Below are 17,589 nucleotides of genomic sequence, written 5' to 3' on the forward strand. Positions count from 1 at the left end.
ATTTTACCTAACATTCCACTCCTTGCCCCTCCTGTCATTTGCCAAAGAGACTGGCCTGTCAGCAATCTCAACGTGCAGCTTGATTTCCACCAGAGTTGCTCGTTGGTTGTTGAAAATAACACTTTCCATGACAATATGTGGGGCCTCGAAATTAGAATTATACATATGACGGATCTTAATGTCACCCCTTTCGTCGCAGGAGGAAAATAATCCTTCAGCAGCAGGATTTGAATGAATATAGAATGTTTAGAGTCGCTTCTGGGGGCAGCTGGAAGCAGTGTTTGTAGGCTACAGTGGGTCTCGTGGGAATTCTTATATTTGTAAGGGGTAGATGCATTTTTCATTAGGGGTAAAACAGTTATTGTTTTATTATATGAATTGTTTATTAATTGCTTTATTTTATTTTCAAGGAAAGCAATAGGTTGAATAAATGATTGGTTGCCTGTGTGGTCTAGCTGTTATAGCCGCTGACCCCGGCACACATATGCCAGAGTTGGCATGGTTGGCCCTTTGAATTTTTGGAGGAACTAGTACTTTTCTAGTTACTCTCTGTGGGTTGTACTCATACTCAAGTAATTTCTGAAGGAAGTAACCTACTTTTCTACTCCTTGACATTTTACCAAATCACTTCAGTTACATTAGATTTTAGTGGTGCAACGGATCACAAAACTCAGGGATCGGATCGCGGTTTTGACTTACGGATCGGTTCATTGTTCGGATCAGCGGGAGAAAAATAGAACTTTGCTTTCCATTTATTACTTAAAGTACACTTAAAGCAAGGAACTTTTTAATGTTTAAATACAAATTTAAAATAAAATATTCTGTTCTCAATTGTTAAATTAAAGTGCAATATGAGGCATGATACCTTCTTCCTTTGAACAATAGTGAATGGAAAAAATAGCCTGTGTCAACATAAAAAAAAAAGTTGAGATAAAGCAAAGCAAACCTGAGCTTATAACTTACAATAAAACATTTTTAAATGAGGAGGATGTCTGGGGAGAGGGTAGACCTCTTTGCAGTCACTATGTTCCCTGCTGTGGAGAACGTCCTCTCACTAGGAACTGAAGTGCCAGGCACAGCCAGGTAGCGTCTTGCTATCATGGCAATGTGAGTGTATTTACACTCATTGCTTTTCTACCATGCCAGTGACCCTCCACTGGAATGCCACTTGCTGCCTTGTAGGATGCCACCTCCTCTTTGATGGTGTTTGCAACGTCTTGCCCGTGTCCTTGCTCGCAAAGGTCTCCCCAAAATGCTCCTTCATGGCCAAATTATTTTGTGGAGGAGATGCCTATTTTGTGAGTCTGCTCCTGTCGGTTCTGTGGCTTGACCCTGCAGAAAAAAATGACTTGCTCTATTAAATTAATTATTTATTTTCATATTTCATAGAACTATAATTGTGGCAATAACATTTAAAAGCCAGTATTATTCAAAATCAAAAGTGGATGATTCTAATAGCAATAGCATAGACTGAGATTAGACTGCAGTATATTTATTAACTAATTCACACTTTATTTTTTTTACTTCTTCAGTAGCCACAATCTCAGTGGTGAGATCACTGTATGTCTTCTGGCGTAGGGCAGGGTCTAGGTAAGACAGGGACTTGAACCTTGGATCCAGTGCAGTAGATCTATGAAGGTAGTCCTGTACATTAGGGGGCTTTCTGGGGTTCCGATCCTCTCTAATGGCTGCCTTGACATCTCTTGTGATGTCTTCCTCACTTGTGACCATGGATTGTACAGTGGTTCCTTCTTTTAAAAGTTGCGAGCTTGCACCGCAGGACTTAGAGGTACCTAGTGTCACAGCTTCATTGCTCCAGACAACCACAAGGGAGAGTTCGAGCACTCATTATGCATTTGGATCCCAAAGGTTTTTAAATGACCAATCATAATGAGTGATGAATTTTGACCCTTGCCTTGTGGCGTTCTTCAACAAAGATGGCTGACAAAACATTATGGTGGAACCAGATGTAAGTTGTTATAACGCCATAATGAGTCAGGCAAAAAAAATTGAATTGAGAGGAATATGTTAATGTAGAGACAAAGGTTTGTACTTATTTTGTCATAAAATTAATTTATGAAAATCGCTATTAAGCGAGTTATCTGACTAGCTAACATTAACCAGCTAGCTAGTGTTAGGAGAGTTAATGTGTTTAATGTTTTAGGGACTCCTGAGAACCAACAAACCAGGCTGTCGTCTTGTGGAACAGTGGATGTGCAGAATCTAGCTAGCTAAAGCATTTACTGGAAATTGGTTGTGCAATTGTGTAAGCTTGCCTTGCAATGCAGCTGAAGTAACATAGCTAGCTAACTATTTACTTGCTTTTTGTGTAGTGGAGGATAAAAGTAATTGTATGCCTATGGATGTGTAGCTAGCCGATCTGTGTACGTTAGGTTCTTAACTAATATTCATAGTTATAGCACTCATTATGCATTTAGGTCCCAAGATTTTGATATGACCAATCATCGAGTGGTTCCAATGACGAATTTCACACGGGCCACCCATCCCTGGTGACTTCAGCAAAGATGGCTGACAAAACATTACGGGGAAGATAATTTAAGTAATTATAACGTCATAACGAGTCAAGCAAAAAAAAATACAATTGAGAGGGATATGTTAGTTAATGTAGAGTCAAAAAGTTAATTTACGAAAATCGCTATTTAGCAAGTTTTTTTTCCCAGCCATATCCAATACCAGGTGTATCAAACTCATTCATTACAGAGAGCAGGTTTCGAACCCTCAACATTGTAGCCCGAAGTCCAGCTGTAACGGCTCTCCTCTTCGTCTGATGATGAGGAATAGGAATCATCGGACCAACATGCAGCGTGGTAAGTGTTCATAGTAAATTTAATTCAATAAACTGAATACTGAATGACAAAAAAAAGGGAGTGAACGTCAAAACAGTCCTGTAAGGTGAAAAAACAGGAAACAACTACCCACAAACCCAGGTGGGAACAGGCAACCTAAGTATGGATCTCAATCAGAGACGATTGACAGCTGCCTCTGATTTGGAACCATACCAGGCAAAAACATAGAATGCCCACCCCAACTCACACCCTGACCAAACCAAAATAGAGACATAAAAAGGAACTAAGGTCAGGACGTGACACCAGCACGCTATCGACTGTGCTCAAATGTATTAATTGGGGTTGGGGCCGATTGTGGCTAAAAACACTATCAATTGGAATCTTTAACATGGAAAGGGGGGAAAGTATTATGATTCGTTATAATTTGCAAATACATTTGTTAATCCTACAATGTGATTTTTCTGGATTTTCTTTCTTCTAATTTTGTCTGTCATAGTTGAAGTGTACCTATGATGAAATTTGCAGGACTATCATCTTTTTAAGTTGGAGAACTTGCACAATTGGTGGCTGACTAAATACTTTTTTGCCCCAATGTATATAAAATAACTTAGCCTACCTCAGCAAGTTATGAGGCTTAACAGCCTAGTAGAAGTAGGATTTTTTTATTAGGCCTACTTACAATTGCAACTGGTCAAATGTAGAATCCTACTTAAAACAATTTAAAGAAAAAAAGTCTGCACGTTCAAACTAAAGAGAGCACACATTTGTAATTCCCAAAGTCTAAAAGTAATTGGAAAGGTAGATACAAATGACGTGACATTGTGGTTATAGTAAAGAATGTAGCCCATCATGCAAATTATTCCTATTAGCAGGACAATATACTTTTTTATCCAGATGGTCATTGCAAACTTCAGACGGGCCTGGACATGCGCTGGCTTGAGCAGGGGGACCTTGCGTGCGCTGTAGGATTTTAATCCAAGACGGCATGGTGTGTTACTAATGGTTTTCTTTGAGACTGTGGTCCCAGCTCTCTTCAGGTCATTGACCAGGTCCTGCCGTGTAGTTCTGGGCTGATCCCTCACCCTCCTCATGATCATTGATGCCCCACGAGGTGAGATCTTGCATGGAGCCCCAGACCGAGGAAGATTGACCGTCATCTTGAACTTCTTCCATTTTCTAATAATTGCGCCAACAGTTGTTGCCTTCTCACCAAGCTTCTTGCCTATTGTCCTGTAGCCCATCCCAGCCTTGTGCAGGTCTACAATTTTATGCCTGATGTCCTTACACAGCTCTCTGGTCTTGGCCATTGTGGAGCAGTTGGAGTCTGTATGAGTGTGTGGACAGGTGCAGTTAATACAGGTAATGAGTGGAGAACAGGGGGGCTTCTTAAAGAAAAACTAACAGGTCTGTGAGAGCCTGAATTCTTACTGGTTGGTAGGTGATCAAATACTTATGTCATGCAATAAACTGCAAATTAATTACTTAAAAATCATACAATGTGATTTTCTGGATTTTTTGTTTTAGATTCCATCTCTCACAGTTGAAGTGTACCTATGATAAAAATTACAGACCTCTACATGCTTTGTAAGTAGGAAACACTGCCGATTTTGCAGGTCATCAAATACTTGTTCCCCCCACTGTGTTGACTGAATATAACCAAGTGACGTCTGCTAAATAATCAAGTTAGGTTTCTCCGGAAATAAATCATTCTAAATAACTGACTATTTACAAATTAGTAAGAATGTCTCACCCCATGTTCAAGAATTGCCTTTTTCTCGCTCACTCTAGGTGAAATGAAAACAAAATCTCAAATAGCGTTACTTTTTATCAAAGCTATTATTAATTACTTTAGAATGATATAAAAGCCCCTTAGGATCTGTGAGAATAGCTGAGAATCCTCTAAATGTAATTATTGGCGGAGAGTCACATCATTTAAAAAATATATTTTTAAATATACTGTTAAATGGTGTAGGTCTTATTTATTTAAAGAGCCCATCATGCAAATGTTTCCTATTAGCAGAACAATTATAATGGCTACTGTTGTGGAAATCCCTCAACTTGCAATGTATTTGATGCTTAAGTACTCTAAAGTGTTACATTTATAACTCAAAACAGCAGCACAGTATTTCTTCATCTATCTTTATGCTTTTGTTAATAACATTTAAAAAAGGACATTCAAATTATGTTTATTTCACTTAATTGCAATATTTGGGTATTGGTTAGACAAGAATTAGAAAATTAGGGTGCAGAAATGTTATGCTCATAGTGTAACCTTTATTTAACTAGGCAAGTCAGTTATGAACTAAAGGACAGCGTACTCCTTCCTCGTAAAATAGCCCAGTACTGTACTGCCGACAGTCATTTTCCGTTCCTATTTACGTGAACAGCCTACTCCTTCCACCCGGTCTCCCGTCCACAGGACACAGGGATTCTTTAGCTAAATAGCCCAGTACTGTACTGCCTACCGTCACATTGTACAGCACCATATTTTCCGTTCCATTCGAACAGAAACCCAGAGGGTTTTTCATGGAATAGAAACACCATAATATTAATCAAATTAATTAAGCAAGTACCAGTCAAAAGTTTGGACACTTACTCATTCCAGGATTTTTCTTTATTTTTACTATTTTATACATTGTAGAATAATAGTGAAGACATCACACCGGACATAACACCGGTCTCCCGCATACCCCGCATGCTGTAGTGTAGACATGGCCTACTCTCCCTTATGTAAGGAATTAGCCATGCTTACTACAGTATTTATTGTAAACTGCACAGTAGCCTAATAAACACATTTCTTTAATAAAATAATTATATTCTTTCAAAATGGGTTGAATCACTGCCTGGCAGAGGTGGGGTCATTGTTTTACAAGTCACAAGTAAGACTCAAGTCCCAAGTCGAGTCCTAAACAAGTCATAATGTGCTCTTCACCAACTGTAGTACCATTTCATATTTTTAACAATAGTAATAGTATATTACATTTATGCAAATCATGAATGCTTTTAAAAAAAATATATATATTTATACTTTCCAAATAAACTTTGTATTTACATGGAAATACATGGGTAGCCATGAGAAAGACCCCCCTCCCCCCCATAGAAATCGACTATCGAGGATCGCTATTGGGCGCCGTAGGCTTGTACACAATCTCACCACCTTAACACGCACACGCACATTCCCTGTGTGTGGTTACATTAGGCTAATGTATGTCAAAGGATTTAGGAACAGCAGTAACATCCGGCAGGATTTAGGCTACCAACTGCATAGCCAGTTGTAGCTCAATCTTGGGTGCAATGTTCACGTTCCTGCACTGACTGTGGATGCTCATTGATTTAACGTTATGTTAGCCTACATACTACACTAACAAAGATATAAATGATATAGCTGTCGGCTATATTTGCAAATTACCGTTCTTTATGCAGCTTCAAATGTCGAACAAAGTTGGAAATTGTTGCACCTCCGTCTAATTTTCTTCCCGCATGTTTTGCAAGTTGCAATCTGTTTTTTTGTTGATACAGCGTAGTCTTGATACCCAAAATTATTATTTTTGGATATAATCTTTCCAAGGGCTCCGTCTGAATTTACCAGCCGACTTTCCTCTGCACTGCCAAACGCACTTTTTTTCTCAGCTGGCACAATTTGATTGGCTGCTTTCCAATTCAAATTGTAATCTGTTAAATGAAGAGTTTATGCGCTGCACCCTTTTTTTCATAGCATAATTTTTAATATCTGGGCTTGAGGAGGGTATCAAGTCAGGTCAAGTCAAAAGGCTCAAGTCCAATTTAAGTCACGAGTCATTGGTGTTCAACTCAAAGTTGAGTTGAAAGTCATATTTGTGACTCGAGTCCAAGTCATGTGACTAGAGTCCATACCTCTGCTGCCTGGTATGGCATCTGCTCGGCCTCCAACTGCAAGGTACTAGAGGGTAGTGCATACGGCCCAGTACGTCACCTGGGCCAAGCTTCCTGCCATCCAGGACCTCTGTACCAGGCGGTGTCAGAGGAAGGCCCTAAAAAAGACTCCAGCCACCCTAGTCATACTGTTCTTTATTGGTCGCATACACATTTGGCATTTATTTGTTACTGCGGGTGTAGCAAAACAATTGCGTTTCTGGCTCCAACAGTGCACTAATATCTAACAATGCACACATATGAAAGTAAAATAATTTAATTAAGAAATATTAGGACGAGCAACATCTGAGTCCGGAGCGTGCGTGCGTGACAGTCAAAAGTTTGGACACCTACTAATTCCAGTTTTTTATTTTTTATGTTTACTATTTTCTACATTGTAGAATAATAGTGAAGACCTCAAAACTATGAAATAACACATATGAAATCATGTGACCAAAAAGTCTTCAACAAATCAAAATACACTGTTCAAAAGTTTGGGGTCACTTTGAAATGTCCTTGTTTTCCATGAAAACATACATGAAATTAGTTGCAAACTGAGTAGCAAATATAGTCAAGATGTTGACAAGGCTATAATTATTATTTCAATTTAAAATATCATTATTTGTCTTTCAAACTTTGCTTTCGTCAAAGAATCCTCCATTTGCAGCAATTACAGCCTTGCAGATCTTTGGCATTTTAGTTGTCAGTTTAAGGTAATCTGAAGATATTTCACCCCATGTATCCTGAAGCACCTCCCACAAGTTGGATTGGCTTGATTGGCACTTTTTACGTATGGTACGTACTTTTTACGTGCCATACGGTCAAGCTGCTCCCACAATTCGGTGATTGTGCTGGCCACTCCATTACAGACAGAATACCAGCCGACTGCTTCTTCCCAAAATAGTTATTGCATAGTTTGGAGATGTGCTTTGTGTCATTGTCCTGTTGTAGGAGGAAATTGGCTCCAATTAAGTGCTGTCCACTGGGTATGGTATGGAGTGATAGCCTTCCTTCAAGATCCCTTTTTACCCGGTACAAATCTCCCACTTTACCACCACCAAAGCAACCCCAGACCATAACATTGCCTCCACCATGCTTGACAGATTGCGTCAAGCACTCCTCAGCATCTTTTCATTTTTTCGGCGTCTCACGAATGTTCTTCGTGATCCGAACTCCTCAAACACTTTTTTCCGATCTTCCTCTGTCCAGTGTCTGTGTTCTTTTGTCCATCTTGATATTTTATTTTTATTGGCCAGCCTGAGATTTGTCTTTTTTCTTTGCAACTCTGCCTAGAAGGCCAGCATCCCGGAGTTGCCTTTTCACTGTTGACTTTGAGACTGGTGTTTTGCGGGTACTATTTAATGAAGCTGCCAGTTGAGGACTTGTGAGGCATCTGTTTCTCAAACTAGACATTAATGTACTTGTCTTCTTGCTCAGTTGTGCACCGGGGCCTCCCACTCTTTCTATTCTGGCAAGAGCCAGTTTGCACAGTTCTGTGACAGGAGTAGTACACAGGGTTGTGCGAGATCTTCAGTTTTTTGGCAATTTCTCGCATGGAATAGCCTTCATTTCTCAGAACAAGAATAGACTAATGAGTTTCAGAAGAAAGGGCTATGTTTCTGGCCATTTTGCGCCTGTAATCGAACCCACAAATGTTGATGCTCCGGATACTCAACTCGTCTAAAGAAGGCCAGTTTGATTTGCTTCTTTAATCAGCACAACAGCTTTCAGCTGTGCTAACAATTGCAAAAGGGTTTTCTAATGATCAATTAGCCTTTTTAAAATGATAAACTTAGCTAACTTAGTGCCATTGGAATGCAGGAGTGATGGTTGCTGATAATGGGCCTCTGTATGCCTATGTAGATATTCCATTAATAATCAGCTGTTTCCAGCTACAATAGTCATTTACAACATTGACAATGTCTACACTGTATTTCTGATCAATTTGATATTATTTTAATGGACAAAAATGCGCTTTTAACTATTTCTAAGTGACCTGAAACTTTTGAACGGTAGTGTGTATTTGAGCTTCTTCAAAGTTGCTACCCTTTCGCTCAACCAGCTTCATGAGGTAGTCACCTGGAATGCATTTCAGTTAACAGGTGTACCTTGTTGAAAGTTAATTTGTGGAATTTGTTTCCTTAATGTGTTTGAGCCAATCAGTTGTGTTGTGACAAGAAGATAGCCCTATTTGGTAAAAGACCAAGTCCATATTAGGGCAAGAACAGCTCAAATAAGCAAAGAGAAATGACAGGCCATCATTACCTTAAGACACAAAGATCAGTCAATCCGTAACATTTCAATAACAAAGTTTCTTCAAGTGCAGTCGCAAAAACCATCATGCACTGTGATGAAACTGGCTCTCATGAGGACCGCCACAGGAATGGAAGATCCAGAGTTACCTCTGCAGCAGAAGATACGTTCAGTAGAGTTACCAGACTCAAAATGCAGCCCAAACAACTGTTTCACAAAGTGTAAGTAACCGACACATCTCAACATCAACTGTGTGATCAGGCCTTCATGGTTGAATTGCTGCAAAGAGATGGTTTGGGATGAGTTGGACCACAGAGTGACCGAAAAGCAGCCAACAAGTGCTCAGCGTATTTTTTATTTATTTACCTTTTATTTAACTAGGTAAGTCTGTTAAGTAATAATTCTTATTTTCAATGACGGCCTAGGAACAGTGGGTTAACTGCCTTGTTCAGGGGCAGAATTTCATTTTTAGCTTGTCAGCTCAGGGATTTGATCTTGCAACCTTTTGGTTAGAAGACCAACACTCTAACCCCTAGGCTACCTGCTTCAAGTGGGAACTGCTTCAAGACTGTTGGAAAAGCATTAGAGGTGAAGCTGGTTGAGAGAATACTAAGTGTGAAAAGCTGTCAAGGCGAAGGATGGCTACTTTGAAGAATCTAAAATATATTTAGATTTGTTTAACCTTTTTTTGGTTACTACATGATTCCATATGTTATTTCATACTTTTGATCGCTTTACTATTTTTCTACAATGAACAAAATTGTACAAATAAAAACAACCCTGTGTGTGTGTGTGTGTGTGTGTGTGTGTGTACGTACAGTGCCTTCAGAAAGTATTCAGACCCCTTGACCTTTAACACATTTGGTTACGAGATGTTTTTACAACTTGATTAGAGCCCACCTGTGGTAAATTTATTGGACATGATTTGGAAAGGCACACACCTGTCTATTCAAGGTCCCACCGTTGTCAGAGCAAAAACCAAGCCATGAGGTTGAAGGAATTGTCCGTAGAGCTCCTAGACAGCATGGGATAGGCTTTGACTAGAATACATGAATGGGGTAAAACAGTATGTAAACATTATTTAAAGTGACCAGTTCCATGACTGTCTACTGAACAATTAATATAAACGTAAAATGTTGGTCCCATGTTTCATGAGCTGAAAGAAAAGATCCCAGGAGTGTTCCATACCTACAGAAAGCTAAAATGATCTGTACACATTTGTTTACTTCCCTGTCAGTGGGCATTTCTCAGTTTGCCAAGATAATCCATCGACCTGACAGGTGTGGCATACCAAGAAAATATGATTTAAACCACATGATAATTACACAGGTGCACCTTGTGCTGGGGACAATAAAAGGCTTCTCTAAAATGTGCAGTTTTATCACACAACACAATGCCACATATGTTAAGTTTTGAGGGAGTGTGTGTGCAATTGGCATGCTGACTGAAGGAATGTCCACCAGAGCTGTTGCTAGAGAATGTAATGTTACTTTCTCTACCATAAGCCACCTCCAATGTCGTTTTAGAGAATGTGGCAGTGCGTCCAACTGGCCTCACAACCGCAGACCACGGACCTCCACATCCGGCTTCTTCACCTGTGGGATCGTCTGAGACCAGCCACCCGGACAACTGATGAAACTGAAGAGTATTCCTGTTTGTAATAAAGCTCTTTTGTAGAAAAAAACAAACACTGATTGGCTGGGCCTGGCTTCCAAGTGGGTGGGCCTATGCCCACCCATGGCTGCGCTCCTGCCCAGTCATGTGAAATCCATCGATTAGGTTTTAATTAATTTCAATGTAAGGATTTCCTTATATGAACTGTAAATCTGTAGATTTGTTTAAATTGTCGCCTGCAGCATTTATATTTCTGTTAAGTATACATAGGTCAGCAGCATGGTAGAGTAACCGGGTGGTAGCCAACTAGTGACTACAGTTCAGGGCAGGGTACTAGGAGGGGGCCCTCTGGAGAGCCCTGCGGTTGCGGGTGGTGCAGTTGCCATACAAGGCAGTGATATAGCCCGACAGGATGCTCTCAATGGTGCGCCAATAAAAGTTTGTGAGGGTCTTATGGGCCAAGCCAAATTTCTTCTGCCTCCTGAGTTTGAAGAGGCACTGTTGCGACTTCTGTGCGGGTGGACCATTTCAGATTTTCAGTGATGTGTATGCCGAGGTACTTGAAGCTTTTCACCTTCTCCTCTGCAGCCCCATCGATGTGGATGGGGGCGTGCTCACTCTGCTGTATCCTGAAGTCCACGATCAGCTCCTTCGCATGGTTGATGTTGAGGGAGAGGTTATTTACCTGGCACAACAGTGGCCGCAAACTTGGTAATTGAGTTGGGGACCTGCGTGGCCATGCAGTCATGGGTGAACAGGGAGGACAGGAAGGGGCTGAGTACTCACCCTTGTGGGGCCCCAGTGTTGAGGATCAGCGTAGTGGAGGTGTTGTTGGCTACCTTCACCACCTGGGATAGGCTCGTCAGGAAGTCCAGGACTCAATTGCACAGGGCGGGGTTCAGACCCAGGGCCCCAAGCTTAATGATGAGCTTGGAGGGTACTATGGTGTTTTAAGGCTGAACTGTAGTCAATGAACAGAATTCTTATGTAGGTCTTCCTCTTGTGGGATAGGGCAGTGTGCAGTACGATGGCGATTGCATCATCCGTGGAGCTATTGGGGCAGTATGTAAATTGCATTGGGTCTAGGTAAGGTGGAGGTGATATGATCCTAGCCTCTCAGAGCACTTCATGATCACAGAAGTGAGTGCTATTTTTGTACATTAATCGAAACTATTTTATTTAAATCTGTATAATTCTGTTAATTTAATTCTGCATGAACGTTTCACGACCCCTTGACCAACAATTAAATGTTTTCAAAATAGCTTGTCATCAGAACTCTTAATTCCATTGGCTCTCATAGTTGTCCTTCAAACCCTGTACCTCCACCTCGGCTCTTAAAGTGAAGCGCACATCTTCACTCCTGGAGGATATTTTTGTTTCGTAGGTTCGTAGTCAGATGTGATCAGAGGCAAGTTGCACTTTATTTACCAACTGCATTTTTTAAATATTAAATATTTCTGCAGTACGATCATTATTTCGCAGATATAGTTCGACTGTTGAAATTGTGTGTTGAATGCAAATCAAATGTCAAATCTGTTAATTATAGATAGAATTCAAGCTATATTAAATCAAATCCAGACATTAACTATTATTTTAGCAGGCAACACTAAATCACACATTCAATAAGTTTGACAGATGTCGCAATAAAGAAGTTTTCATTGAGCCTCCAGTGATGCGGAAGAATGTCATCGCTACAAATAATTTACAGGACACCTGGAGATTATTATTCCCAACTACAAAACAATATTTATTGAAAAGCTATTATAGAAATACTATTCAAGAATTGACTACATTTTTGCTTCTTGCAAAAATGCACACAATTTACTGGTTATAAAATCCATGACATATCAAATCCTTCACCTGTATCTCATGCTTAATTACATCAACAGAAAATACAATTAGCGACAGAATATGGAGAATGAACAGAGTACATCTTCAAAACCCAAAATGTATTAAATATTTAAATGAAAAAATAAAAACCATTACAAATGTAGACAGAGGACAGAGAAAAGCCAACCTTCGATATAATTTGGGATGCTTTTAAGGCGTACATAGGGAAATGATAATCTCATACTCTGCAAAAGTTAAATCTGAGTTAGAAATTCAAATGAAAGAGAAATAAATCACTATCTTAGAAAAAGCCCATCAAACAGATTTACAAGGTAAAGAAAGTACTTAAAAAAAATAATTAAACAGGAATATGATCTTTTACTTTTGAAGAGAGCCAACAACTACAACAACTACTAAGCTCAAATAAAGCACACTACTTAATGGCAAACCTCACGGCACTCGCAACGCGAATACATGCCAAGCTAGTTATAATTTTAAAAGAGAGATACAAATGCGTTAATTAGAAACAACAGTGATTAACAACTATTTTAAAGTCTATATAATTCAGAATTAAACAACAGTTGGACTGATCCTACTGCCTTCGTAGACTCAAAAACCCTGTAGTAACTATCAGCAGACAAGAATCACTAAAAAGAAAGTTCACCCCAAAATAAATATTAAACACTGCCGTCTGCTTTGCTTAATATAACTCATTTGAAATTATTTATACATTTACTTTTGATACTGAAGTATATTTAGAACCAAATACTTTTACTCAAGTAGTATTTTACTGGATGACTTCCAATTTTACTTGAGTAACTTTCTATTAAAAAGGTATCTATAATTTTACTCAAGTATGACAATTGGGTATTTTTTACACCGCTGCTAATTTGTCCCAAAATGTTAAATATAATTATATGGTAAAGATGTGCCTTCCTGGTGCTTTTCTCCACAGTAATGTTTTAACAGTGTTTAATATTTATTTTGGGGTGAACTTTCTTTTTAGTGACATAGTAGGGACGACCAGGGATAGCGGTTCTGCTGCACCCAGTCTCTTGATAAGTGTGTGAATTGGACAATTTTCTTGTCCGTTTAAGCATTCAAAATGTAATGAGTACTTTTGAATGTCATGGAAAATGTAGGGAGTAAAAAGTACTTTTATTTTCTATAGGAATGTAATAAAGTAAAAGTTGCCCAAAATATAAATAGTAAACTACAGATACCTCCAAAAACTACTCAAGTAGTACTTTAAAGTATTTTTACTTAAGTACTTTACACGAATGCAAATTAGCACCCCTATTTACACACCACTTGGATTCGGTCCCATGTAGCAAAATGTTAAATCGTGTTTTATACATTGGATAAAAGTAGAGACTCCGAGCTAGAAAATGCTATATCATACACTACAGTTGAGGAATAATGGGACAGTAATTCTGCTTTTAAAGTTGATAAACCTGAATGTAACCGCACTTTTGTGAAAATGGCCCTGGAATGTTTTGGTACACCTACTGGAGAGCTCTTCTTTGTCTACACTCATTAAGAATCGTTCACACCCTCTTAAGCCTTAGCCCCACCCATCTCTTTAAGGATTCACATGTGAGGCCATGTGCTAAAGAGAGTGAGTAGTCAATTTGCCACATGCCCAGGCGACAGAAGGTGTAAACATTACAGTGAAATGGTTACTTGTATATTTGCATAGTAGCAATGTCAAAAACAGAAAGTGTCCTGATAAAAATATTTTATAATTAATAGATTATAACACACTTGTCTAAATTGATGGGTCATTTGAAAGAAACTATATACAGTGCCTTGCGAAAGTATTCGGCCCCCTTGAACTTTGCGACCTTTTGCCACATTTCCAGCTTCAAACATAAAGATATAAAACTGTATTTTTTGTGAAGAATCAACAACAAGTGGGACACAATCATGAAGTGGAACGACATTTATTGGATATTTCAAACTTTTTTAACAACTCAAAAACTGAAAAATTGGGCGTGCAAAATTATTCAGCCCCTTTACTTTCAGTGCAGCAAACTCTCTCCAGAAGTTCAGTGAGGATCTCTGAATGATCCAATGTTGACCTAAATGACTAATGATGATAAATACAATCCACCTGTGTGTAATCAAGTCTCCGTATAAATGCACCTGCACTGTGATAGTCTCAGAGGTCCGTTAAAAGCGCAGAGAGCATCATGAAGAACAAGGAACACACCAGGCAGGTCCGAGATACTGTTGTGAAGAAGTGTAAAGCCGGATTTGGATACAAAAAGATTTCCCAAGCTTTAAACATCCCAAGGAGTACTGTGCAAGCGATAATATTGAAATGGAAGGAGTATCAGACCACTGCAAATCTACCAAGACCTGGCCGTCCCTCTAAACTTTCAGCTCATACAAGGAGAAGACTGATCAGAGATGCAGCCAAGAGGCCCATGATCACTCTGGATGAACTGCAGAGATCTACAGCTGAGGTGGGAGACTCTGTCCATAGGACAACAATCAGTCGTATATTGCACAAATCTGGCCTTTATGGAAGAGTGGCAAGAAGAAAGCCATTTCTTAAAGATATCCATAAAAAGTGTCGTTTAAAGTTTGCCACAAGCCACCTGGGAGACACACCAAACATGTGGAAGAAGGTGCTCTGGTCAGATGAAACCAAAATTGAACTTTTTGGCAACAATGCAAAACGTTATGTTTGGCGTAAAAGCAACACAGCTCATCACCCTGAACACACACCATCCCCACTGTCAAACATGGTGGTGGCAGCATCATGGTTTGGGCCTGCTTTTCTTCAGCAGGGACAGGGAAGATGGTTCAAATTGATGGGAAGATGGATGGAGCCAAATACAGGACCATTCTGGAAGAAAACCTGATGGAGTCTGCAAAAGACCTGAGACTGGGACGGAGATTTGTCTTCCAACAAGACAATGATCCAAAACATAAAGCAAAATCTACAATGGAATGGTTCAAAAATAAACATATCCAGGTGTTAGAATGGCCAAGTCAAAGTCCAGACCTGAATCCAATCGAGAATCTGTGGAAAGAACTGAAAACTGCTGTTAACAAATGCTCTCCATCCAACCTCACTGAGCTCGAGCTGTTTTGCAAGGAGGAATGGGAAAAAATGTCAGTCTCTCGATGTGCAAAACTGATAGAGACATACCCCAAGCGACTTACAGCTGTAATCGCAGCAAAAGGTGGCGCTACAAAGTATTAACTTAAAGGGGCTGAATAATTTTGCACGCCCAATTTTTCAGTTTTTGATTTGTTAAAAAAGTTTGAAATATCCAATAAATGTCGTTCCACTTCATTATTGTGTCCCACTTGTTGTTGATTCTTCACAAAAAAATACAGTTTTATATCTTTATGTTTGAAGCCTGAAATGTGGCAAAAGGTCGCAAAGTTCAAGGGGGCCGAATACTTTCGCAAGGCACTGTACACACTCCCTAGCCACATCTAGCTAAGTGGATAGGTCACTATTGTCTAGACATGAAATACACCTGTCTGACTTGCGAAGTGAGTCAAAAGAGTCTTTTGTTTAGACATTTAGGTAGCTAGCTAGCTAGCAATGAACCGTCATAATCCCAACTCATACTATAACCACCAATGCGAACTGATTGTCATAGCTGTAGTATGAATCTGAAAATAGCTAAAGCTAACCAACTAGGTTCAATGTTAACTATATAACTAGCAATGCAAATGGATTTTAACATTACTACACTGATAATACACGTAACGTGTATTAACGTTGCTAGCTAGCAAACAGTACACTTTAACTTACAATGAAAACTGCTTTCTGACAAAATTAGAAACGTATAATATCTGAAAATGTAGCTAGACTCTTACCCGGATACATGGATCTGTCACGTTCTGACCTTGATTTCCTTTGTTTTGTCTTTATTTAGTATGGTCAAGGCGTGAGTTGGGGTGGGCAGTCTATGTGTGTTTTTCTATGTTGGGGTTTTGAGGTCAGCCTAGTATGGTTCTCAATCAGAGGCAGGTGTTGTTAGTTGTCTCTGATTGGGAATCATACTTAGGTAGCCTGGGTTTCACTTTTGGTTTGTGGGTGTTTGTTTCCGTGTGAGTGTTTGTTGCCACGTGGTACTGTTTCGGTTTCGTTCATGTTCACGTTTGTTGTTTTGTATTTCATAGTGTTCAGTTTATGTCTTAAAATAAACGTTATGGACACTTACCACGCTGCACATTGGTCCTCCGATCCTTCTCACTACTCCTCCTCAGAAGAGGAGGAAGAATGCCGTTACAGAAACACCTACCAACCAAGGACCTAGCAGCGTGGTAACAGGCAGCAGCAGCAGGAGAGGCAGCGATACCTGGAGAGATGGACTTGGGAGGAGATTCTGGACGGCAAAGGACCCTGGACTCAGCCAAGGGAATATTGCAGTCCCAAAGCAGAGCTGGAGGCAGTGAAAGCAGAGAGGCGCCGGTATGAGGAGAAAGCACGGAAGCGCGACTGGAAGCCCGAGAGGCAGCCCCAAAAATGTCTTGGGGGGGAGGAACACGGGGAGTATGGCGAGTTCAGGTAGGAGACCTGCGCCAACTTCCCGTGTTTACCGGAGAGCGAGAGGGACCGGGCAGGCACCGTGTTATGCGGTGGAGCGCACGGTGTCCCCGGTGCGTGTGCATAGCCTGGTGCGGTACATTCCAGCTCCTCGTATCGGCCGGGCTAGAGTGGGCATCGAGCCAGGTGCCATGAAGCCGGCTCTACGCATCTGGTCTCCAGTGTGTCTCCTTGGGCCAGCGTACATGGCACCAGCCTTACGCATGGTGTCCCAGGTTCGCCAGCACATCCCGTAGCCAGGCCCGTAGACGGCAGAATCGTTATTGTCTTTACCCGGAGAGAAATACCAAAGAACGCGCTCTCTTCCACGAGCTTGGAAACACTACCGCCAAAATGGGATCCACCTAGAAAAACTAGAATTTCTGGCAAATTTTTCCAAAAACCAGCCTGAAACTCTTTCTAAAGACTGTTGACATCTAGTGGAAGCCCTAGGAACTGCAGTCTGGGAGGATTTCACTAGTTTTTTAGGGGGGACGGTTTGTCCTCTGGGTTTTGCCTGCCATATCAGTTCTGTTGTACTCACAGACATAATTTTTACCTCTTGGAACTACTCCTCTTGGAACTATCCGGGAGAATTGTCATCAACTGACACTAATTAGCATAACGCAACAGACAAAA

The 17,589-nt window shown here is 40.2% G+C and overlaps 1 protein-coding gene and 1 long non-coding RNA gene across 4 annotated transcripts in view; one reads left to right on the forward strand and one right to left on the reverse strand.

The window, feature by feature from the left end:
- The window catches only part of LOC149984610 (uncharacterized), a 755,830-nt gene that overhangs the window by 226,911 nt on the left and 511,330 nt on the right, over positions 1-17,589 (reverse strand). The window lies entirely within an intron of this gene.
- LOC110519981 (E3 ubiquitin-protein ligase HECW2) overlaps positions 1-17,589 on the forward strand; it is a 66,926-nt gene that overhangs the window by 36,075 nt on the left and 13,262 nt on the right. The window contains exon 26 of one of the 3 annotated variants that reach the window (XM_090229555.1): positions 10,478-11,826. The exons of the other annotated variants lie outside the window; for them this stretch is intronic. Within the exon in view, the coding sequence (XP_090085681.1) occupies positions 10,478-10,612 (135 nt within the window). The 3' untranslated portion in view covers positions 10,613-11,826. Of the gene's footprint in view, positions 1-10,477; positions 11,827-17,589 lie in introns of those variants that run through there. 3 annotated transcript variants of the gene reach the window in all.

This window comes from Oncorhynchus mykiss, chromosome 3 (assembly GCF_057628025.1).
Source record: "Oncorhynchus mykiss isolate SJ-2025 chromosome 3, ASM5762802v1, whole genome shotgun sequence".
Lineage (NCBI taxonomy): Eukaryota > Metazoa > Chordata > Actinopteri > Salmoniformes > Salmonidae > Oncorhynchus > Oncorhynchus mykiss.